General features: G+C 39.0%; 2 protein-coding genes across 3 annotated transcripts; both read left to right on the forward strand.

The window, feature by feature from the left end:
* Positions 1-2,597: 2,597 nt before the first annotated feature.
* Positions 2,598-12,798, forward strand: lats1 (large tumor suppressor kinase 1). 2 transcript variants are annotated; one of them, XM_007255206.4, is made up of 8 exons: positions 2,601-2,819; positions 4,643-5,120; positions 5,634-5,784; positions 6,069-7,513; positions 8,555-9,137; positions 9,783-9,965; positions 10,388-10,494; positions 11,528-12,798. In XM_007255206.4, exons 2-8 carry the CDS (start codon positions 4,767-4,769, stop codon positions 12,032-12,034), a joined length of 3,330 nt encoding a protein of 1,109 aa, XP_007255268.3. In that variant the 5' UTR covers positions 2,601-2,819; positions 4,643-4,766; the 3' UTR covers positions 12,035-12,798. The 2 variants fall into 2 exon arrangements, with proteins under 2 accessions (XP_022518053.2, XP_007255268.3); XM_022662332.2 differs by lacking the exons at positions 9,783-9,965; positions 10,388-10,494; positions 11,528-12,798 and adding an exon at positions 7,682-7,727 and having other exon boundaries at positions 2,598-2,819; positions 8,555-8,645.
* Positions 12,799-14,480: 1,682 nt separating this feature from the next.
* Positions 14,481-25,769, forward strand: lyrm2 (LYR motif containing 2). Its single transcript, XM_007255207.4, has 3 exons — positions 14,481-14,594; positions 15,454-15,594; positions 25,423-25,769. The coding sequence occupies exons 1-3, from the start codon at positions 14,556-14,558 to the stop codon at positions 25,501-25,503; spliced, it is 261 nt and encodes an 86-aa protein (XP_007255269.1). The 5' UTR covers positions 14,481-14,555; the 3' UTR covers positions 25,504-25,769.
* Positions 25,770-25,775: the final 6 nt, after the last annotated feature.

Below are 25,775 nucleotides of genomic sequence, written 5' to 3' on the forward strand. Positions count from 1 at the left end.
AATGCTTCACATCACAGTTTGAGAACCACTGCCCTACAGGAACACAAAAGATACCAAGTTAACATGATTCACAAGCAGTTATCAGGCTTGCACACAAATAAAACCATATAACAATCGAATCAGTATATCTGAAGTACTAAAACCTAGCTACATAACTACTTTGATACAAGACTAGCATATGCTGCAAAGTCATGTCTTGTAACTGTTAGCATGGTTTGCTAACAGTTACAAGAACTGCCTTGATATCAAGGAACAAAGAAAGACTTGAATAATGTAATACAAACAGGATATACAGATTTAATGTAAGTATAGTTTGAATCATGGTTGAATCAATTTGCACAAAAATAAACATAAAGGGTGTCTAGCAGATCCAATATTGTGTGATTTTGCTTGCTAGGACAGGCAAAAAATGGATTACATACTATTTTATACATCATACATAGTAGTGCTCCACATACAATGGCAGATATATTAAAACTTTCCAAAAAGCATAGACTACAATATCATCCATTATTGTTGATGTGGAGGGTGATGCTGCATCCATATTCTTGTTGTTGTCTTTTTACTTTTTTTTTTAGCCCCTCTCCAATTAAATAGTGGGATCTGATTGGACGGTGATTACATTTTATTAAATTCTGTGGTGCTCCTAAACCAAATGCAATCCTGTGTAGAGTAAGGTGGTCACATAGGTGGAACATGGGCTAGGTGGATTGTGGGTGAGCATGGACTCATGAGGCCATATCATTAAAGGGCATCATTATTTGACTATTGACTATTATTTTGACTGTTTACATTCACAAATGTAAAATACCTGTATCTGTGTGTAATGTCAATGGATCTGTCCCTAAAACGCATCACATGCGCACATTAATGTAATTATGTGTATAAACGTCACCTTCTTCACAAACAACAAAAAATGTCATATGAGACACGACTCGTAGCTTTATAAAGGGAAATGGATGAGTTAGCAGCTCATATGTGGAGCATCTTTTGCTGGAGTGGAGAATAAACAGCTTGTCTGAAGAACATGGCCAGGTCAAGGAGTAGAAAAAAGGCCAGGCGGCTTGTTTTTGCTATTTTTCAACAATAGCCAAGAGATGTGTGAGAGAAGCACATAACGCATGCGTAAAGGCAAAAAGACGCATGAACTCTGATTTGACCGTTCATATTTTCGCATGTCCATGGATCGGATACATATCTGATATAGGACTGTATATGGAAGTGACTCAAATCTGATTTTAAATTAAAAACATTTAAAAAATAAATGGATTTGGCATGTTTACGGATTTTTTTAGCCTGGTAATATAAACGTATCCTGAATATTACGGCTCATATTTAGCCCTATTTTCAGTGTACAGCCCAGAGGGGGCCATGTTTAACTCCTCCTGGTCCCATTACTCACACACATATGTGGGGCCAGTTTTCCCACTCTAAAGGGCACTTTTAGTTATGTTTAGTTAAGTTTTAGTTTAGGAATGTGGTGTATTTTTTTTTTTTACATAAAAAAGTGGTGAGCACAAGATAGTAAGCAGTGAGCACCATATTGTATAGTCACTGATCTGTACATGACTTTACAGACTGCTACGTTGTGCTGTGCACATGCTCTGCAATCCTCTATCCAGTTATCAAAACTGTGTGGATTATTTAGCTTGTAATGTAGGCTGCTTTTGCAAAGATCGAGCAAGCTAACTTAAAGACAGCAAATTTAGCTTGGTTTAGTTTACATGTCCCATAAGAGTTAGCTGGTTATCGTTAGCTCTGGGCTTATAGCTACCTTTCGCTACCTATCTAAAACATTCCACACTAAAATAAAGTAGTTAAGGTTAGCTAAACTAGCTAGCTAGCTAAGAACTTTATTTCACTGTGAAATATGTCAGTTTAAACTATAGCTTTCTGGCTACCATTATCTGGTGCTCACCACATAATTTGAGGTGCTCACCACTTAGTATCTGGTGCTCACCACTTAGAATCTGGTGCTCACTACTTAGTATGTGAGGCTCACGCATACTATCTGGTGCTTACCACTTAGTATGTGGTGCTCACCACTTAGTATCTGGTGCTCAGCACTTAGTATGGAGTGCTTACCACTTACTATCTGGTGCTCACTACTTAGTATCTGGTGCTCACAGCTTAGTATGCAAGGTTCATCACCTACTATCTTGTGCTCACTACTTAGTATGTGAGGCTTACACTTAGTATCTGGTGCTCACCACTTAGTATCTGGTGCTCAGCACTTACTATCTGGTGCTCACCACTTAGTATGTGAGGCTAACCACTTACTATCTGGTGCTCACCACTTATTATGTGAGGCTCACCACTTACTATCTGGTGCTCACCACGTACTATCTGGTGCTCACTACCTAGTATGTGAGGCTCACACTTACTATCTGGTGTTTACTACTTAGTATGTGGTGCTCACCACTTAATATCTGATGCTCACCACTTTTTTACGTAATAAATACACCATGTCCCTTCAGGGGTTCCGTAAAAACGTGTGTGTGTGTGTGTGTGTGTGTGTGTGTGTGAGAGAGAGAGAGAGAGAGAGAGAGAGAGAGAGAGAGAGAGAGAGAGAGAGAGCTGAGCTGAGCTGAGTGATCTCTGTACGGGAGCAGAGTGAAGCGTTCACACATCCGGGCATCTCCGCTCTGACAGACTCGGAGTGCCAAGGCGACCGTGTCAATACAAAGCCGAGTCTTTAGCTGGAGCTAGCGGATCTTTCACACACTTTCACTGAGTTTTAGCGGAGTTCCTCGGCTCCTCAGACCGACACTGCGCTGTAGATGTTGTCTGGGTTCAGTATGGATATTCTTTAGTCGACGGTGAGTAACTTTAAGTCTGTGCTGGGTGTCCGGGCTAACGGCTAAGCTAGGCTCCGCTCTCCGCTCTGAATCGTTAGTGTTTAGGCCTCGGCGCTCTGCTATCACCAGGAGTGAACTTCTCCCAGCAGAAACACCGCTGTTTATAGTGTTTATTCTCAGGAGCAGAGAATTCAACACCGCAGGCTTCGAAATGAGCGGGATAAAACTAGTCTTTAACTAGAGTGGTAGCTAGTGAAGCTGTGCTGCTAACTCTGCAACATTAGCTTAGCTAGCTTAGCTTAGCTAACCTGAACTAGCCAGGCTAACGATCTTCTGTGTTCAACATGAAGCTCTGTTAGAAGAGTCGCTACTGAAAGATAAAATAACACCGTACATTTAAATAACTCTAGATAACATCGAACTAACCCTGTTTAAACACGGCCGCTGGAGGAGTAATGTTAATGTATCCTCTGTTGGTTGGTTTGTTTGTTTGTATAGCAGCTGGCAACTAATTGTTGCCCTTGTATAACAAAGTGTATTAAGTATATATATTTAAATTATACTCAACATGGAATTAAAATATGTACTTAAATGCATAACGTTAGTAAATGTACCATTTTGAGACAATTTATGGCGACTTAAGTATATTTCAGTTGTAATTAAGCTCTATTTAAACACAATATAAAAGTTTTAAATTGTGCTTTTGAGTGCTTTTTTTCGTATATCTTCTGCGAACTTAAGTGGATTTAAGTATGTGTTTTTAGAAACATTTTTAATACTCTTGAAGTATGTTGTAAATGTACTACTTTGCCTATTGATGCACATATTGTTCCTTATTGACACTGGGGAAAAATACACTAAAGTGCACTTTAAGCGGTATTTAATGCCAATATTTATATTTTCTATCGACACAACGTATCATTTAAAGCATATTGGTTAAAATGCATTTTATGGAAATACAGAGAAAATATGTTTAATTTGTATTTTTCATAAAGTATATTAAACCGCAAATGCATTTTTAATATTCTTTACCTAATTTGAACATACTTTTAATACTCTTAAGTACTTTTTAATACACTTTTTACAAGGGTGGCCAGGTTAGGTAGTTGCCTAGTTAGTTAACTAGGTTAGTTAACTAGCTTTATTTAGCCTTTATTTATCGCTATATAACTTAAATAATATATAATTAGTTGTAATAACTAGGTTAGGACCTGGGTGAGCGAAACAATACATTCAGATGTTGGACGACCTTTTTTTAAAAAAATAAAAAACTTGCTGAAAAAAAACGTAAAAGATTTGAATTCGTTTTTTGTTCAGCAGTCAGCAGTTAATTTTATTGCTTTGTACTTGTTACCTTTAGAGTTTTATTAGGCATCTTTGGGCTAGTTAAGTTAGCATTGGCTTAAACGTTAAAAAGTTGCTAAACAATTAGTGTTATTAATATTATTATAAGCTGTTAATAGTGGCTAGTCTGTGTTTAAAAAAAATTGTTGTTATTCTGGAAAGATGACTTCACACTGACGCTTTGCTTGTTTCACAGTAAATCTTCCAGGTACTGACAGCAGGGCAGAGCTCACATATTGTATCCACCTGCACAAATACTTTCATCTGAGGTTTACGTTGCAAACTGTGTAGAAGGATAGATAGCATATAGGTTTGTTTATGTATGGCTGTCTTATCAAAATAAGTGTGTGTCCGCTTAGACATAACTAGTGTTGTTGATTCTTGAGTTGATTTAGACTAACTTTATATCTAGACCTTTATAGTGAAACCATTCTAATACCCTGTTGTTCTTTCTCCTTCTTTTTGAATGTTGTTTGTTTGTCTGACCCTTGCATATACAGACACTTGGGCATCGCTCTGGTATGCAGGTAAAATCCACTGCTTGCTGTTAACACTTTCACAGTGTCACTGTGCACCGTGCAACATCTCATTCACACTGGGGATTGGTGAGATACATGGTTTTTCATGAAGAGAAGCGAGAAACTCGAAGGATACAGGCAGATGCGGCCGAAGACGTTTCCGGCAAGCAACTACAGTGGCAACAGTCAGCAGATGTTGCAGGAGATACGGGAGAGCCTACGGAACCTCTCCCGCCTGTCTTCTGATGCTGGCAAGGTGGAGACAGGTGGGGGCAAGAGCCTGCCAGAGGACCCGCGCCAGCAGGGCCGCAGTGCCAACCCCAAAAACCCCCACCACAAAGCCCTGCAGGTGATTCGAGAATCATTATTGCCATTTGCCAACGAGCCCACCTGCACCGGTCGTGGATATGAGGTTAACATGCAGATGCTACAGGAGCTGTTGGCGGCAGGCTTTGACGAGGTAGGAGAGCCGACCAAATACAGCACATAAATTCCCCAGCATGGGTTAACAGGTTTACAATATGTTTGTCAAAATAGGAATGTTCTCTTGTCAGGTGATCATTTAACATAGTTTAGGAATGACAGCAGTGGAATGTGGACAGACAAGTTTTAGCAGTAGTACAAGGCATGGCGCAATGTTTTGCGCACTTGTTTTCAGCCACAGTTATGTGTTGGATGCTTTCTTTTTGTTAAAATTTAAGCTCTGTTGGAGAAAACACTCTGATGTTTTGTTTGGTGGAATAATTTAGGCATAACATTTTCTTATAGCCTGCATAAGATGTTTAAATGCAAGCTCTATTCATGTAAACAATAAAGGAAAGCTTGTCTTTTTGCGCTGTTTCATATAATTCACTTATTTTGTTTGCATTCGTTACCTGCAAAACAGATTAAGTAAATGTGGAGGCATGTTTGATGATAGTTTGACTTTTTAAATGTGTGATTGTGTTAAATGTGTGTGTGTGTGTGTGTTTAGGAGCTGGTGATCTGTGCTCTGAGGAATACCAACAATCGCAGTGTGGGGGCAGCTAAAGAATACATCAGTAAGATGAGCTACCAGGACCCAGTGAGAGAGCAGATGGCAGCTGTAGCAGCACGTCCAGCTAACGCAGCCATCAAAGCAGCTGGTGGGTGTGCCCCGCCTCCGGGGAGCAATGTCCACTCTTTGGCTCATTCATAGAACCAGTGTTCTATTGCATTGTGGTCACTTATTCTGTAGGAATGTCACATGGGAGCAATACCAATAAACCTGGAATGGTGTTTGTGCTTGTGTGTGTTTTAATATGTTTGTATGCTGCCGAGATGGCCTGTTTTAATGCTCTTAATGTTGCCATGTCTCTCCTACTGCTGTTTGAAGGTGGTAATTGTGTGCGTGTGTGTTTGCGTGTGTGTGTTTGTGTTTCCTACACAGGCCCCTCTCACATCCAGCAGCCTGTTCTACGGAGGCCAAGTTGGAAGGGCTCCAAGGAATCTCTGGCTCCACAGTGGCACGGAGCCCTCATGGCTGATGGCATCATGTACCGCTCTAACAGCCCTGGCCCTCAAGCTGACCTCCCCAGATCTTCCACCTACCCCCAGAATCTTGCGTCTGGTGTCAGCAGCCAGCGGGTGAATCCTCCACTTCCACCTCAAGTTCGTAGTGTCACTCCTCCCCCTTCTTCCTGGGAATCAAACCCTGCCACCAAGCGCTATTCTGGAAACATGGACTACCTCGGGCCCCGCATTTCGCCTGTTCCTCAGGGGCAATGGCCTGACAACTTTCCAACCCCTGCAGGCCAGGCCCAAAGAGGCATCAGCCCGGTGCCCATAGGCCGCCAGCCCATAATTATGCAGGGCTCTGGTGGAAACAAGTTCAGCTTTCCCCCTGCCTGGCCACAGAATGGCTCAGGACAGGCAGAGTACGGCAGTGGCAGGCAGCCTCCTCCACCGTACCCACTGGGTCAAGCAAGCAGACATAGTCCTACTGCCCAGCAAATGCAGTCTGGTGGTCCCACTCCCTCCCCACCCTACTCCAATGGAGGCAACCTGCCACCATCCATGTTGGTGCCCAATCGTAACAGCCACAATTTGGACATGTATCTTGGAGTACTGCCTCAGCCTAGACCACAGCAGCCTGGCTCTTCCCCTGGAAGCAGCAGTAATCAAGAGGTTCCCTTACCCTCTTGGCCTCATAGCATCCCAGCACGCTCCAACTCATTCACAAACACACAATCGGGTGGACGGCCATGTCCACCTGCACCCAACTCACAGCCCTCAGCCACAACTGTCACTGCCATCACACAGGCACCCATTCTGCAACCGGTGAAAAGCATGCGGGTACAAAAACCTGAACTTCACACAGCTGTGGCCCCAACTCACCCACCCTGGCTCCAGCAGCAGCAGCCACCCCCTCCTCACTCCCCCTATCAGGATGCTTCTGGGGCAGGGCCTACTGTACCTCAGATGCCAGCTGTGTCTGAGGTGCCCAGCTACCAGGGTCCTCCACCTCCTTATCCTAAGCACCTCCAAAAGCAGCAACCACCAGCTCCATGCCCAGCATATGAGCCCAACCCCAATGGCAGGAAGGAAGATAAGGGTGGGGAGGATGACACAGACAATGCCAGCACTTGCTCCAGTGAGCGCGCTGAAAGCTCTGAGGCAGCTGTGGGGACAGAGCGGGAGAAAAAGCTGATCAACACTTCTCCAGTCCCGGTACGGAGAAACAAACGAGATGAGGAACGTCGAGGAGATGGTAGAGTACAGCTCTATTCACCGCAAGCCTTCAAGTTCTACATGGAGCAGCATGTGGAGAACATCTTAAAGAACCACCAGCAAAGGATCCGTCGCAAGAAACAGCTAGAGAGCGAAATGCAACGGGTGAGCATCCTTTCTTTACCTGTGCTCTCTATAGTCTGTCACTTACTTTTCTGGTCTTTGCTTCTTTCTCCTTTCCTATTATGCTGTCAGTGGGTGGCTGTCCACCACTTTGATATTATTTTTCTTTGCTCCTAGCTCTGTCTTTTCTCTTTTTCCTCTCTGTGGCAGCTGGTTATTGAAGTTGGCAGCTGCGTAGTCTGCACACATTGACAAAGTAAGGTGCTGGAAATGGAAAGGACTGAACAGCATGTAGAAGTCTGTCCTGGCATGAAATACACAGAGTTTTTAGGGCATGTTGAGATGCAAAATTGCATGCTTTGCTTCAGTTTGATGTTGTTGTCTTGGTATTTGTCTTGTGGATCTGTTAAGGATATAGCAGGGGAATGACCTTCATACTGCTTATTGTTCCTTGCGTGCTGTCATTCAATTGTTGGGCATAGTAGTCTAATTGGGTTTAACAATGCATGAAAACATTGTCATATCAATGTGAAACAGTGTTTGACCCATTATTGTGAAGTAAATTGCATTTGTGTGCTAAGTGGATTATTAGTCCATAATTATTATATGTACAGCAATGTACATTGGTGCCAGTCATAAACTTATTCAGATTGAATCTTGCAATCTTCTTGCTTAGGGGTTAAATGTAAGATCAGCATGCTCAATGTAAGACTCTCCCTGTTTAGTTATATTGGCAGCAATATAGATTAAACTGATGTCCTAATTAGCAAATTAAAATGCAGAAGATTATAAATAAGCAAACTTTTATCATAAGTTAAATAACATAGTAAACAGAAACCAAAAATTCAGAGGATGCAGTGGATATAGAAATGGCTCCACAGTTGGTGCCTCTCTGTTGATGTTTTAAAGGTTGTTGTATAAAGTTTAAGTTGTAAATAAGTATAAATAATATATTTTAAATACCTGATTTTTTTTTAGCCCTTTATAACTGGTATCTACTGCTTGTGTAAAAATCAAAAATTTTGTTTGTAAATGTTTTAATTAGTAATAAATAATGAGTAATTCTCATCTTTGTCTACACAGGTGGGTCTATCTGAGGATGCTCAGGAGCAGATGCGCATGATGCTCTCTCAGAAGGAGTCAAACTACATCCGGCTCAAACGTGCAAAGATGGAGAAGTCCATGTTTGAGAAGATAAAAACGCTGGGTATTGGAGCGTTTGGTGAGGTCTGCTTGGCACGAAAGGTGGACACTGGTGCGCTCTATGCTATGAAAACCCTTCGTAAAAAGGATGTGCTTCTAAGAAACCAGGTGGCCCACGTCAAGGCCGAGCGAGACATCTTGGCTGAAGCAGATAATGAGTGGGTGGTCAAGCTTTACTATTCGTTTCAGGACAAAGACAATTTGTACTTTGTCATGGACTACATCCCTGGGGGTGACATGATGAGCCTGTTAATCCGCCTGGGCATCTTTGGCGAAGAGCTGGCACAGTTTTACATTGCCGAGCTCACCTGTGCTGTAGAGAGTGTGCACAAGATGGGCTTCATCCACCGTGACATCAAGCCAGACAACATCTTGATCGACCGTGACGGACACATTAAGCTCACTGACTTTGGCCTGTGCACAGGTTTCCGCTGGACTCACGATTCCAAGTACTACCAGAGTGGTGAGTGATGCAGTGAATAAAACTGCTGAGTGTTTTTAATTTGTCATATCCAGACATAATTATTGTTTAGGATTTAATCTATTGGTATATGTATGAGCATTTTCACACCTGTAGTATATTGTACCTATATTTATTTAGAGTGTATCCCCGTGATTTGGTTTGTTTTCACACAGGGAAGTGCACCAAAAAATCCAATCGACCACGCCAGTTGTAAACAATATTATTATTATTATTGTCATTTTAAGACCATATAATTGTCATTTTAAAAGAATTTAAATTCCACTGACATGATGGTGATGATGAAATAAAATAGAATACCACAACAAAGCATTTACACCCTTTCAAAAACAACACATTTGTAATGAATAAATTTGTGATTATTTTCTTATTTTTTCCAGTATGTGAACAAACGTATAAATAAACATTACTTACGATTATCAAAAATGATTAAGGTCATGTCCATTCATTGTTGATAATTTAATTACTGCGACAGCCTAATAGTGACTTTTTTCCTCATTTAAATGTAACTGTTTTCACATCTGTAGTCACACATCTGACGTATACATAACATTGATTACTACATCTTACTGTAAATGCCCTCTCATTCTGCCTTACTTACACTTTGTCTCTTTCTCTCTCTCTCAGGAGACCATGTAAGACAGGACAGTATGGATTTCAGCAAGGAGTGGGAGGATCCTGCAAACTGTCGCTGCGGTGACCGGCTCAAACCACTGGAACGGCGGGCTGCTAGGCAACACCAGCGCTGTCTGGCCCACTCACTCGTGGGCACACCTAACTACATCGCCCCAGAAGTGCTGCTACGGACAGGTGCAACAGCATGCGCTCCCCTTCTATTGAAAACACATTCTGTTTTCAGTACATATTCAGTATACATTTGGTATTGCTTAAATTTTGAACTGAACTTTGTTCTGTAGTTCTAATGCATCTCTTCCATAATCATTTTCTCCCAGAACAAACGTCTTAATGCTAAATTTTACATATCACTTCTAAATTGATACAATGTGCACAAATAGTGAATAGTTTTCATATTGATAGTATAGGAAATCTCTAAATCTTGTAATAGTAAATGCACTGTAATTACAGGGTAATTGTCAATGTCTTGTGTAAGTTTATTTAAACAAATCCTCAGCCGATGATGAAGGAAATCCAACATTCATGTGGTGTTTCATTTTGTTCCTACTTGATGCTGTTCTCTGTAAGCTAACTTGTTTTTGTGTTTGTTGTGGTAGGCTACACACAGCTGTGTGATTGGTGGAGTGTGGGGGTGATTCTGTACGAGATGCTGGTCGGCCAGCCTCCTTTTCTTGCTACAACTCCTCTGGAAACACAGATGAAGGTGAAGAAAAATTGGGCCAGACCATAAATAAATGTTTCAACTTTATGGTTTATATTTTTTTTCTTCTAACATGTGATTAAAATTCTCTAGATCACTAAAAGAGCTAAACTAGTAGTTACAGAACCCCCAAATATGATAAATTGACCACCATGCTTTATAGGTGGCATGGTGTTTTTTTTTTCTTTTCTTTAAAGCAGTTGTTTTCCTTCAGTTGTACCTTATGGCAGATTGTAGGCTGAATTGTTAAAATGGTTAGAGCAGACATTTAGAAGCAAAAATACACTTTTAAAAGAAGTTAGTTTCATATACAGTGCTAACCCAGCACTCTTGCATTCTGTAAATGAAGTCAGACGAACAAACACCGACTCATATGCAATCCTGTAATGCTCTCAGGATGTTCATTATATGCCATTCATAAGTTAAAATTACAGATAAAGTGCTGTAAGGAAATTTACACAGCTTTAAAGGGTCTGTGACATATGTCACCATGGGCTCTTTTGGGTTATCAGTTGAGTGTTAATACAAGGTGCAACTTGTGCTGTGGATTTAAGAGAACATTTAAAGATGCAGATTTATACAAATACTGTTAATTGTTCCTCAGTAATTTTTGAGATAAGGGTGCTCAATCCTTGTTTCAGTAATATACCAAGCTCCAGAATTTTGTTCCAGCCTTATTCTTACAGACTGGATCCTGATCCTTTATCTCCCTGTTTTTAGAGGCATCTCAATATTCAGGTCTTGTTTGATATCAACATCCAATAGATCAGATTGATTGCTTAGGTCTGCAAACAATCAAAAGGGGATGCAACAAAGATGAAACTCCAAAGTCTATTATCTGCACATCTGATTTAAACGAGCAAATGGCTTTAAATTAGTGCTGGAATTTTATTAAATGTCTTGAAAAGGAATATAGCAGGACTGGATGTTTTGTGTGTATACTAGTTCCTTAGAAATTAAATATTTTTAAACAGTCTTTTTGTTTGTGCGTGTGCTTGTGCGTGCACATGCATGTCTCTCTTGTTCTCTGTTTCAGGTGATAAACTGGCAGACAACACTGCACATCCCTCCGCAGGCCAAGCTGAGTCCAGAGGCGTCAGACCTGATCGTGAAGCTATGCCGAGGGCCTGACGACCGGCTGGGAAAGAACGGCGCTGATGAAATCAAAGCCCACCCTTTCTTCAAAAACATTGACTTCTCCATTGACCTGCGGCAGCAGCAGCACCCAGCACCCTATATCCCTAAAATAACACACTGCACAGACACGTCCAACTTCGACCCCGTTGACCCTGACAAACTGTGGAGCGACGACGATGGCAACCACAACGACACGCTGAATGGCTGGTTTAAGAACGGCAAGCACCCTGAACATGCCTTCTACGAGTTCACATTCCGCCGCTTCTTTGACGATAACGGCCACCCATACAGCTGCCCCAAACCCATTGGGTATGACGGCTATGATGAAGAAGGGGAGGAGCCAGATAACCCCACCCAGGGACAGGAGGCAGGACAAGGGCAGGGACGGGACCTGGTCTATGTTTAGTTGGCCATGCCTTACTACAAAAAAAAAAAAAGAAAGAAAAGAGGCAGACACTGCACATTGTCTACTTGTGGGATGAATGAGTGTGTGTGGGGGTGTGTTTGCATTTGTGTGTGTCTAGCCTTCTACTTCTTTGTTGGTACAGTTTTTACCTGTTTTTACAGTTTTTATCTGCCTTTACACTACATAAGGTTGTGTATAATTTATTCTGTGTTTAGATTGCACTCGTCAATGCGGTCTGAGCGAATGAGAATGTACGAACGCTCTGTACTTTTGAACACCCCAGTTTAAGCCTTAATTTATTTAAAGCCGCTGTAAAACGAGGACACTAGTGGCAAAGATTAGTTCTATCATGCCTTCTTCACAAATGACATGTTAATTTATGATTTAAGTAGGTGGTGTCTTTCTCGCTCTGATCTGGCCTTGAGTGGGCTGTGCAGGGATTGGTTTATTTAGTAACTTTCTATTGCTGTGCCTTTCCTTTTACACTCTTTACACCAAAAAACTCGAGGGGAAATAGCGTTTTTAGCCAGTTGATTGAACTGACAGATAGTTTTGAGAAAGGATATTCATAGAGAACATTTGTGTGAATTGTATTATTAGCATTCTGTGTATTTTCTAATTTATACACTCAAATGTATTTATAAATTATGCAGTGTACATTTTTGTACATTTTATTTTTTTTTTCTTCATTGTCAATTCTGTTGGTGTAGGAAATAAACCTAAGGGCAAGCTCCCTTCCTCTTTTGCTCTCTCTCTTCACCAGACCTTTTGTATTTTTATTTATTTTTCATCTACACATATACACTGTGGACTTTACACATTTTGTAAAAGTAATATGGGGGCCTGACTTTTCAGAGCTCAGTGGTCTCTAACCCCTTTTTAGACACAGTTTGGCTTTAATGAGTGAAGCAGTAAATGTAAGAATTTGTGATATTCTGAAGCCATCTGTTGGGTTTTTGTACTGCAAGGGTAAACACAGTTCATATTGTTCTTCTTTGAGCTGCTGATTCAACTGGGCTATTTTAAGTGAAGGCCACACAAAAAAGTCAATGGTTTACTGAGGGATTTGGTAACCCTGTATCACTTAATTTAACACAAGGTCAACCAGACTTTGTGTTGCCTTTAGTGCTAAAATACAGCCTAGGAGAACATTTTTAGGAACAATTTGAAGTTTTATTTAAAGATTATGATCCCAGAAACCAGAGGTTGAAACAGCTGCATCAGACTAACCTGAAACTCATAATTAATCTTTTAACATAAACATGTAAAGAACAGTCCTGTAGCCCCTTTTCCCTACTCCAGTACACCCTTAGTTACCTCACTATGGAGTTGTTGGCTAACACTGAAAGAGATGCAGGCTAAAATACATTAAAACAATTCCATTGCCAACAAAAAACCCAAACAGAATAGCCCCAGAGCATGATGCTACCACTACCTTGCTTAACAGTTGATTATTAATTTAGTGATCCTGAAAGCTCTTAAAAGACTCCAAGTCTTCCAAGTTTCCAAGAAGTGATTATATGTATATTTTGTCCTTGCATATATAATTTGGACCCTGTATTGATTTTTTCACTCAGTACCTGATTTAAAAAGCAATGTAATAATAACGTTGACTGTTCATATTTACTATGGTAATGAATGTTATACCTACGCTCCGGGACACAAGGGGGCGATACTGGATGTAAAGATGGATGTTCACACAGAACAGCGGAGAGTAGCGGCATGTTTTATCAGAGCTGCTTCATGGCGAGGCTGAACACTTCATATCATCTCCGCACTCAGAGCAGAACATCACTAAGAACCGCTAGAGGGAGCCCACGAGAGAGAGACCACAGTGACTGGGGGTGAATGGAGCTAAACGAAAAACATATATATATAATTGTTTTTCCTTAATCAAAAATAACAACTAACCACATGGTATGGAAGCCCATTCCCGCCACCTAAAAAAATAATAATCCAGAACATTTTTATTATTATTACGTAAACTGCTATCTCAATATTTTGACATACTAAATCATTATTTTGAGATAGTAAGTCATTATTTTAAGATATTAATTGGCTTTAGTACCATAGCCAAGACGTTCCTTTAATTTTGTGTTTTGCTAAAAGCAAAAAAAAAAAAAAACTTTACCTGAAGTTTCTTCGGTTAACGAGTTCTTGCTAATAGAGGTGCTACACATTACTGCAACCGAGAGTGAATAATTGTAGAGTTACAGTGTTCAAAAGCTTGTATATATATATATATATATATATATATATATATATATATATATATATATATATATATATATATATATATATATATATATATATATATATATATATATATGCCTCAGAAACATATAATTATGTTCTGTAGTGAGAAAATGTGTGTAAGGTTTTGCTTAATTTCATATTGGAGCGCCCTCTGGTGGTTAAACTAACCCAGAGGAATGTGGTTAGGTGGGTGTTCTCCTGTGTATGAGAGACTCTGTGGTTTTGGGACATGTCAGGGTCATGTTAGTATTAAAATGCTGTTAAAATGTCTAAACTGCCGCGCACTGCACTGACCCTCAAACAGGTACAGTAACACTGAGAACGGTCTTTATGGAGCGCTGCTCGCTCCTGTAGCCGCTGTTAGAGACCGGGGTTTACAGAGTAAAGCAGAGGCTCTGAACTCACACCGTGCTGTTTATTTAGCGTCGAGTACTGATACTGTTTTCTATGTGTTTATTACTGAGGGATTTTAACCTGTTTACTGGGGGATAATAATAAATTATCCACTCGTCTCTTCCAGCAGTCTGTTGGAGTCAGGACTGTGTGCTGAATAGAGCTGAGCGATAATGATACAGACTTTACTGATTCAATACAATAATCTGATTTACTGAGAGACTGTAAAAGAGCCGATATACTGCGATTATTTTAGTCCTAGAATAAATAAACCCACGATTATTTTTATAAAATCCAAATAACAGAATGCTTTACTTCTTATCCAATCAGAACAGAGCTAACCTAACCCAGTTATCTAGCAGTAAAGTTATACTGCTCTCTAGTGGACGGGGTTTAAACACAACTCTAAAAGAACCTCTGACCTTTAGTCTAAACTAATTATTAAAAATGCATACTGTGTTTGTGTTCGATACAGTACAGCAAACGAAATATCGTAATATAATAGAATTTTAATGTTTTCTGATTAAATCTTTCAGAATACCAGCTATTGGCTGTCAGTCAGCGCGGGCATACTTAGATAGTTCATATTGAGATTTCTACAGGGTTTATTTTAAGTGGTGATTATCTTAAAACATGTTATTTACTTTTTTCATTATTATAACTTACTTTTAACCTAGTCTAATAAACCTAAACTCTCCTCCTGTAGGTTATTTGCTGTAGACATTGAGGTTGACTGTAGGTCAGAACTAAGTGTTCAATGATCTCCTCAGTTTCTACAGAGACAGAAGGTTCTAGGTCTGTACCGCAGTATGCTGAGGACCATTCGAGAGGTTCCAGAGGAGGCAGATCGCAAGTACTTGAGGGACTGGGCGAGAGAGGAGTTCAAAAGGAACAAGGAGGCGACTAACCAGGTATAAAAATTACTCAAGAAATAACAATGCAGCAGTTTCCTCTGTTCCACCCTGTGTAGCAATGCTATTTTAGAGTCTTTACCCTCCTCTGTTTTTAGTCAGGGTCCAAAACAAGATTCAAGTTTTTTCATTTATTCACTTTTTAACATTGTATACATTTGGTCTGATTAGTTGTGGACTCGCACTGCAGTTTAGTGAGTGAACTATGATCTGTTATAATAACATATATAGGGTTGCAACGGTATGAGATTTTCACGGTATGATAACCGTCTCAGAAAATACCGCGGTATCACGGTTATCACGGTATCACAGTTTGTTACATATATTTTTAAACTGACCCATAAAGAAATTACAACAAAGGTTTTTTGTTCAATTAACTATTTATTGTAGAAACCTGGAACAATTATAATTTAATGTCTCCTTAAAAAAAATAAGCTGTACACCATCAGGTGAAGGAAATTTGTTTTTTCCACTACTCTTAAGGGCATTAAGAGTGTATATAAAAAAAATATATATATAAATATATAATATATATATATACACACACACACACACACACACACACACACGTTACACCAGTGTTGGGAGTAACGGCGTTAAAACTAACGGCGTTACTAACGCCGTTACTTTTTTTCAGTAACGAGTAATCTAACTAATTACTATGACTGTAACTATAACGCCGTTACCATTTCCGACACCCCGTTACTGCACGTTACTTTAGCAGCTCTATGAACTTTTTTTTTATATTTCGCTTTGCCCTGGTTAACCCCTCCTCTGTCCGGTGAACTTGAGCTTCTGGCCGCTGTGCCTGTGGTTTGGCGTGGTGAAGTGAGGCACAATTGTGACGATTTGCGTGCTCTAATCAATTCAGTGATTGCCGTGGACAGCCCAAGTTCCGAATTAAGGACGTTAAGCTCTTTTTAGCTGCTCCGGTTTTTGTGGTGCTGCTGCTTTCTATTTTAGAGCTTAGATTCTCTGCCCGAATCCCACCTGACCTGAGGACCGACCCGAAATCAGGCTCCTATTTTTATTTTATATAAAGCTCTGGTGTGATAATCACAATGTTGCTAAGTAACCAATTATTATTGTTCACTAAAGCGAACGAAATAGCGAAAATTGAAAGTGAAAAACATTTGTGTTAACTGAATCTAATAAAAACGGTAATTAAAAGGAAAAACATAACTATCTCGAACTGTATTTTGTGTTTATAAAACTAACTAAAACGAACTGAAATAACTGATAGAATACCCTCATTTTTGTGTTTAATTTATTTATAAGCGCTGTTGTACAGCGGAGTTGTACAGCGGGAGTTGTTGTGCCGAGCGCGCGGCACTCGTGGTCCTTTAGTTCTTGTGTAAAGCGCTCGCGCTAGCAAGCCCACCCTAAAATGAACAGAAAAATAAAAACAAAATAAAATTAAACTATAATAAAAATGAAAACTGTAATCACGTAGCTCTGGGCGCACGTGAACGCCTCCGCGTTTGACTTGCAGCATTGTGTGTAGCTGTTCTTAAAAATCATTTAAATTAAATAATAGTTCTATGCTTCTATGTTACAGTGTTAATTAACATAATTCTGATTATATTTCGCTCATTCAATCAGCCCGAAAACAGACAGTTTATGGGGCGGATCGGGTCAGGCTCATAATGACAGTTTATGGTTCGGGCTTGGGCAGAATGTGCACGGGCTCCGGCTGGGTCGGATTTTTTGGGCATGATCTAAGCTCTATTCTCTTTTGGTGAAGCTGTTATATTAATACCATTTTAACGGGCATTAAATTGTTGTTTTTGTCCATTATTTTGTTTTATATATACATATTTCTTTTGAGTGTGGCTTGGTTTGTTAAATTTCATCCCCAGACGCGTTTTTCCGCTTTTTTCAGTATTACAAGTTTTAGTAATTTTCTTTGGTTGTGTGGAGAATTTCGTTTTATTTTTTTGAAATTCGTTAGATTATATTTTTGTCAACATTTTGGGTTTATTTTCGTTTGTTATTTTTTGTTATTTTTCTAATAATAATAGTAAATGCATAATTGATTTCCTTTTTTTGACGGGCGAATAATAAAAAGTAATGCGATAGTTACTTTTACTGGTAACTAATTACTTTTATAGTGGAGTAACTCCGTTAGTAACTCAGTTACTTTTTTGGAGAAGTAACGAGTAACTATAAGTACTCAGTACTTTTTCAAAGTAACGTGCCCAACACTGCGTTACACACATTACATGTCCTCTAAGAAGTAAAGATCCTGTATTTAAAATATTCAGTACAATTATTACGAGGCTGAAGTTGGTTTGATATTCGCAGCTCCAGATTCGTTTGGCTCGATATTCGCAGCCTGGTATTCCCCGGCTGAAGTTGGTTTGATATTCGCAGCTGCCGCTTCACTGAACCACCGTGAACTAAGGGGGGGCGTTCACAAACACCCGCTGTTTATATTAAACACCTCACAGATCAACACTGAAGGAAAATATTTATTTTAATTACTGAATTTATAATTATATATTACAATAAATAATTAAATATATATTTAATAAAATTATATTTTAAAAGCCATTGCGCTCAAAAAATATGAGGCAGATGTTCAAGTGTGATTTTGAAGAACTTTTTCATGTTGGGCCAGAACAAATACACATGATCTGAAGAGTACTAGTCTTCTACTTTAAGAAAAACCTGGAATTAGCCTGGCCCAAGCTGATTTTATACTTTAAAATGAACTGGCAAACTTTGAAAGACTTTTTCATCTTGGGCCAGAACACATACACATCAGATGAAGAGAACTAGTCTCCCACTTTGAGGAAAACCTGGAATTAGCCTGGCCCGAGCTGATTTTATACTTTAAAATGAACTGGCAACATAGCATACCAATCCATAATGCACAATTTTTTTATGTAAAGCTGATGTTCCAGTCTGATTTTGAAGGACTTTTTCATCTTGGGCCAGACCAAATACACATGATCTGAAGAGTACTAGTCTTCTACTTTAAGAAAAACCTGGAATTAGCCTGGCCCAAGATGATTTTATACTTTAAAATGAACTGGCAACATAGCATACCAATCCATAATGCACAATTTTTTTTATGTAAAGCTGATGTTCTAGTGTGATTTTGAAGGACTTTTTCATCTTGGGCCAGACCAAATACACATGATCTGAAGAGTACTAGTCTTCTACTTTAAGGAAAACCTGGAATTAGCCTGGCCCGAGCTGATTTTATACTTTAAAATTAACTGGCAACATGGCATACCGATCCATAAGGCACAAAAAAGTTTAATTTAAAGCTGATGTTCTAGTGTGATTTTAAAGGACTTTTTAATCTTGGGCAAGAACAAATACACATGATCTGAAGAGAACTAGTCTTCTACTTTAAGGAAAACCTGGAATTAGCCTGGCCCGAGCTGATTTTATACTTTAAAATGAACTGGCAACATAGCATACCGATCCATAATGCACAATTTTTTTTATGTAAAGCTGATGTTCCAGTGTGATTTTGAAGGACTTTTTCATATTGGGCCAGACCAAATACACATGATCTAAAGAGTACTAGTCTTCTACTTTAGGGAAAGCCTGGAATTAGCCTGGCCCAAGCTGATTTTATACTTTAAAATGAACTGGCAACATGGCCTACCGATCCATAATGCACAAAAAAATTTAATATAAAGCTGATGTTCTAGTGTGATTTTGAAGGACTTTTTAATCTTGGGCCAGACCAAATACACATGATCTAAAGAGTACTAGTCTTCTACTTTAAGGAAAACCTGGAATTAGCCTGGCCCAAGCTGATTTTATACTTTAAAATTAACTGGCAACATGGCCTACCGATCCATAATGCACAAAAAATTGAATATAAAGCTGATGTTCTAGTGTGATTTTGAAGGACTTTTTAATCATGGGCCAGACCAAGTACACATGATCTAAAGAGTACTAGTCTTCTACTTTAAGGAAAACCTGGAAATAGCCTGGCCCAAGCTGATTTTATACTTTAAAATGAACTGGCAACATGGAATACCGATCCATAATGCACAATTGTTTTTATGTAAAGCTGATGTTCTAGTGTGATTTTGAAGGACTTTTTAATCTTGGGCCAGAACAAATACACATGATCTGAAGAGAACTAGTCTTCTACTTTAAGAAAAACCTGGAATTAGCCTGGCCCGAGCTGATTTTATACTTTAAAATTAACTGGCAACATGGCATACCGATCCATAAGGCACAAAAAAGTTTAATTTAAAGCTGATGTTCTAGTGTGATTTTGAAGGACTTTTTAATCTTGGGCCAGAACAAATACACATGATCTAAAGAGAACTAGTCTTCTACTTTAAGGAAAACCTGGAATTAGCCTGGCCCAAGCTGATTTTATACTTTAAAATGAACTGGCAACATAGCATACCAATCCATAATGCACAATTTTTTTTATGTAAAGCTGATGTTCTAGTGTGATTTTGAAGGACTTTTTAATCTTGGGCCAGAACAAATACACATGATCTGAAGAGAAATAGTCTTCTACTTTAAGAAAAACCTGGAATTAGCCTGGCCCGAGCTGATTTTATACTTTAAAATTAACTGGCAACATGGCATACCGATCCATAAGGCACAAAAAAATTGAATATAAAGCTGATGTTCTAGTGTGATTTTGAAGGACTTTTTAATCTTGGGCCAGACCAAATACACATGATCTGAAGAGTACTAGTCTTCTTCTTTAAGGAAAACCTGGAAATAGCCTGGCCCAAGCTGATTTTATACTTTAAAATTAACTGGCAACATGGAATACCGATCCATAATGCACAATTTTTTATGTAAAGCTGATGTTCCAGTGTGATTTTTAAGGACTTTTTCATCTTGGGCAAGGCCAAATACACATGATCTGAAGAGTAGTAGTCTTCTACTTTAAGAAAAACCTGGAAATAGCCTGGCCCAAGCTGATTTTATACTTTAAAATGGGTATCGGTATGCCATGTTGCCAGTTAATTTTAAAGTATAAAATCAGCTCGGGCCAGGCTAATTCCAGGCTTTCCCTAAAGTAGAAGACTAGTACTCTTTAGATCATGTCTATTTGGTCTGGCCCAAGATTAAAAAGTCCTTCAAAATCACACTAGAACATCAGCTTTATATTAAATTTTTTTGTGCATTATGGATCGGTAGGCCATGTTGCCAGTTAATTTTAAAGTATAAAATCAGCTTGGGCCAGGCTAATTCCAGGTTTTCCCTAAAGTAGAAGGCTAGTACTCTTTAGATCATGTGTATTTGGTCTGGCCCAATATGAAAAAGTCCTTCAAAATCACACTAGAACATCAGCTTTACATAAAAGAAATTGTGCATTATGGATTGGTATGCTATGTTGCCAGTTAATTTTAAAGTATAAAATCAGCTTGGTACAGGCTAATTCCAGGTTTCTCTTAAAGTAGAAGACTAGTACTCTTTAGATCATGTCTATTTGGTCTGGCCCAAGATGAAAAAGTCCTTCAAAATCACACTGGAACATCAGCTTTACATAAAGAAAAATTGTGCATTATGGATCGGTATTCCATATTGCCAGTTCATTTTAAAGTATAAAATCAGCTTGGGCCAGGCTAATTCCAGGTTTTACTTAAAGTAGAAGACTAGTACTCTTCAGATCATGTGTATTTGGTCTGGCCCAAGATTAAAAAGTCCTTAAAAATCACACTAGAACATCAGCTTTAAATTAAACTTTTTTGTGCATTATGGATCGGTATGCCATGTTGCCAGTTAATTTTAAAGTATAAAATCAGCTTGGGCCAGGCTAATTCCAGGCTTTCCCTAAAGTAGAAGACTAGTACTCTTTAGATCATGTGTATTTGGTCTGGCCCAATATGAAAAAGTCCTTCAAAATCACACTGGAACATCAGCTTTACATAAAAAATTTGTGCATTATGGATCGGTATGCTATGTTGCCAGTTAATTTTAAAGTATAAAATCAGCTTGGGCCAGGCTAATTCCAGGTTTTCCTTAAAGTAGAAGACTAGTACTCTTCAGATCATGTGTATTTGTTCTGGCCCAAGATTAAAAAGTCCTTCAAAATCACACTAGAACATCAGCTTTATATTCAATTTTTTTGTGCATTATGGATCGGTAGGCCATGTTGCCAGTTAATTTTAAAGTATAAAATCAGCTCGGGCCAGGCTAATTCCAGGTTTTCCTTAAAGTAGAAGACTAGTACTCTTCAGATCATGTGTACTTGGTCTGGCCCAAGATTAAAAAGTCCTTCAAAATCACACTAGAACATCAGCTTTAAATTAAACTTTTTTCTGCCTTATGGATCGGTATGCCATGTTGCCAGTTAATTTTAAAGTATAAAATCAGCTTGGTCCAGGCTAATTCCAGGTTTTCCTTAAAGTAGAAGACTAGTACTCTTTAGATCATGTGTATTTGGTCTGGCCCAAGATTAAAAAGTCCTTCAAAATCACACTAGAACATCAGCTTTATATTCAATTTTTTTCTGCCTTATGGATCGGTATGCCATGTTGCCAGTTAATTTTAAAGTATAAAATCAGCTGGGGCCAGGCTAATTCCAGGTTTTCCTTAAAGTAGAAGACTAGTACTCTTCAGATCATGTGTATTTGGTCTGGCCCAATATGAAAAAGTCCTTCAAAACCACACTGGAACATCAGCTTTACATAAAAAAATTGTGCCTTATGGATCGGTATGCTATGTTGCCAGTTCATTTTAAAGTATAAAATCAGCTCGGGCCAGGCTAATTCCAGGTTTTCCTTAAAGTAGAAGACTAGTACTCTTCAGATCATGTGTATTTGTTCTGGCCCAAGATTAAAAAGTCCTTCAAAATCACACTAGAACATCAGCTTTATATTCAATTTTTTTGTGCATTATGGATCGGTAGGCCATGTTGCCAGTTAATTTTAAAGTATAAAATCAGCTCGGGCCAGGCTAATTCCAGGTTTTCCTTAAAGTAGAAGACTAGTACTCTTCAGATCATGTGTACTTGGTCTGGCCCAAGATTAAAAAGTCCTTCAAAATCACACTAGAACATCAGCTTTAAATTAAACTTTTTTCTGCCTTATGGATCGGTATGCCATGTTGCCAGTTAATTTTAAAGTATAAAATCAGCTTGGTCCAGGCTAATTCCAGGTTTTCCTTAAAGTAGAAGACTAGTACTCTTTAGATCATGTGTATTTCGTCTGGCCCAAGATTAAAAAGTCCTTCAAAATCACACTAGAACATCAGCTTTATATTCAATTTTTTTGTGCATTATGGATCGGTATTCCATGTTGCCAGTTAATTTTAAAGTATAAAATCAGCTCGGGCCAGGCTAATTCCAGGTTTTCCTTAAAGTAGAAGACTAGTACTCTTCAGATCATGTGTATTTGTTCTGGCCCAAGATGAAAAAGTCCTTCAAAATCACACTGGAACATCAGCTTTACATAAAAAAATTGTGCTTTATGGATCGGTATTCCATGTTGCCAGTTAATTTTAAAGTATAAAATCAGCTCGGGCCAGGCTAATTCCAGGTTTTTCTTAAAGTAGAAGACTAGTACTCTTCAGATCATGTGTATTTGTTCTGGCCCAAGATTAAAAAATTCTTCAAAATTGTACTGGAACAGTGGCTTTTTTGTGCAAAATGGCTCGTTATACCATGTTGCCAATTCATTTTAAAGTATAAAATCAGCTTGGGCCAGGCTAATTCCAGGTTTTCCTTAAAGTAGAAGACTAGTACTCTTTAGATCATGTGTATTTGTTCTGGCCCAAGATTAAAAAGTCCTTCAAAATCACACTAGAACATCAGCTTTACATAAAAAAATTGTGCATTATGGATCGGTATGCTATGTTGCCAGTTCATTTTAAAGTATAAAATCAGCTCGGGCCAGGCTAATTCCAGGTTTTTCTTAAAGTGGGAGAGTAGTTCTCTTCATCTGATGTGTATGTGTTCTGGCCCAAGATGAAAAAGTCTTTCAAAATTTGCCAGTTCATTTTAAAGTATAAAATCAGCTCGGGCCAGGCTACTTCCAGGTTTTCCTTAAAGAAGAAGACTAGTACTCTTCAGATCATGTGTATTTGTTCTGGCCCAACATGAAAAAGTTCTTCAAAATCACACTTGAACATCTGCCTCATATTTTTTGAGCGCAATGGCTTTTAAAATATAATTTTATTAAATATATATTTAATTATTTATTGTAATATATAATTATAAATTCAGTAATTAAAATAAATATTTTCCTTCAGTGTTGATCTGTGAGGTGTTTAATATAAACAGCGGGTGTTTGTGAACGCCCCCCCTTAGTTCACGGTGGTTCAGTGAAGCGGCAGCTGCGAATATCAAACCAACTTCAGCCGGGGAATACGAGGCTGCGAATATCGAGCCAAACGAATCTGGAGCTGCGAATATCAAACCAACTTCAGCCTCGTACAATTATTTAAGTTTAAATTATTTAATATCTGATAAACTGAGCCTGGGTCAGTGTCTGATCAACAACTGTTGTAAACGTCCGTTTTACTGTCAAGTTGGTATATAACCAGATACTGCAGAAAGAGGGGATTTATTTCTGACATGATCCTCACAATAGAGATTTCTATTTTAAGGCTTTCACAGCGAGTCTGGTTTTAACATATGAAAAACAGGCACGTCAGGATTTGAAAATGAACGCATGTAAATGAATGGCGTCTTTCACATCCAGTCCGGCCAGGACCTTTACACGGACACGTGAATCCATTGTAGCACGCACTTCACGCCTGTACCTGCGTGCCCAAATTTCGGATAACTCAGCGCTTTTGCGGGCGCTTCCCACATGGGTTGTGCACGACTACAAAGAGGTTCTATTTAGGTTCAGATTAAAATTATAAACTAAACACATACTTTGCGCTGCACAGTGGGGTGGTGTTCTCGGAGATGGGAGAACAGGTTTGACGTATGTCCACCTTTAGCTGTGACTTTACGGCCACATTGATTACAAATCAGATAACCATCCTCGGGTGCGTTCGGCGGGTATCCGAAATAGTCCCACACTGCTGATTTTAGTTTAGCCTTTTTTAAGGCGGACGGAGATAATGTTTAGTCTGATGCACTTTCTGCTGTTCTCAACGCTGTGTGCTGAGGAGCTGAAGCGGAGCACAGTTGCGCATGCGCGGGTGAGTTTCTCCGCTGGCATGCGTTTTACCGGTAATAAGCAAACACACACGGTATGATAACCGTGCATTTTAATACCATGGTATACCGTGAAACCGGTTACCGCTGCAACCCTAAACATATAGCTTTGGAAAAGCTATATAGATTTTGTGACTCCTTTTAGCGTAACAGGTTCCCTTTGGATTCCTTTAAATTATTTTTATAAGTGAGGGTTAATCTACAGTTACAGTAGATAAAGAAATCACCAGCATAAGTTTTTGCATCTATATGGCTGGGTTACACACCTGCATGGCAAGGACAGTCAAATTTCAGCACAACACTGGGTCTTTTTTCCTCTGGATTAGTTCAAGACTAAGAGACCCCTGCCTCAACTTCCTGTAATTGGTCCGAAAGATCGAACCATCTAGAAAAGTGCTTTGAAACTGCAGGAAAATGAGACAATGACTCATTAGATCAGTAGGTCTGAACTGTGGTTTATTCACACTTGTTACATTGGTTTGGACCAAATTACGTTAACCTCATTCAGTTCTTTATTAAGAGCTTATTCAAGTGTGCAAGCCAACTAAATTGTGCAACCTCTATCCTCAAAAGAAATATATGTCACACACATTAGGTCATTATTAAAACAGGTAAATTAGGTGTGTTTAAGCTTTACTTGGAAGAATGGAATATTTTTGATCTACAATATATGAAACACTGACATCCCCCAACTGATTTCTTCTCCATGTTTCATACAGGATGCGATTCGTATGATGATCACACAAGCCAACAATCATCTCCAAGAGCTGAAGACATCACTTGCCCTGGCCAAGAGTTGACGGATCACCATCAATAAATATACTCTGTAAAACCTGCACTAGTTTTCCTCCTCCTCTTTGTGGCCTGTTTGATTATTAGTATTACACTCTCACTGGGGTGAGCCTGACAAGTTCATCACATCTGCTGTGTACAGGAGGTTCATCAGCTTCTACAGACTGATGTATGATTTTTCTCAATCATTCGCATTGTATTTAATTTGTACAGTCCAAGCTTTGTGAATGCATTTTGATTAAATTAGTGTTGAAAGAATAAAATGAAAACGCAACACAGG

Source organism: Astyanax mexicanus, chromosome 1, assembly GCF_023375975.1.
Source record: "Astyanax mexicanus isolate ESR-SI-001 chromosome 1, AstMex3_surface, whole genome shotgun sequence".
NCBI lineage: Eukaryota > Metazoa > Chordata > Actinopteri > Characiformes > Acestrorhamphidae > Astyanax > Astyanax mexicanus.

Bases quoted from the DNA above. Each gene is read 5' to 3' on its own strand.
- lats1 (XM_007255206.4), top strand. From the start codon at position 4,767: ATGAAGAGAAGCGAGAAACTCGAAGGATACAGGCAGATGCGGCCGAAG. The intron at 5,121-5,633 runs GTAGGAGAGCCG...GTGTGTGTTTAG, and splicing joins TGGCGGCAGGCTTTGACGAG to GAGCTGGTGATCTGTGCTCT. The intron at 5,785-6,068 runs GTGGGTGTGCCC...TTTCCTACACAG, and splicing joins CGCAGCCATCAAAGCAGCTG to GCCCCTCTCACATCCAGCAG.
- lyrm2 (XM_007255207.4), top strand. From the start codon at position 14,556: ATGTCTAAACTGCCGCGCACTGCACTGACCCTCAAACAG. The intron at 14,595-15,453 runs GTACAGTAACAC...TGATCTCCTCAG, and splicing joins CTGCACTGACCCTCAAACAG to TTTCTACAGAGACAGAAGGT. The intron at 15,595-25,422 runs GTATAAAAATTA...TGTTTCATACAG, and splicing joins ACAAGGAGGCGACTAACCAG to GATGCGATTCGTATGATGAT.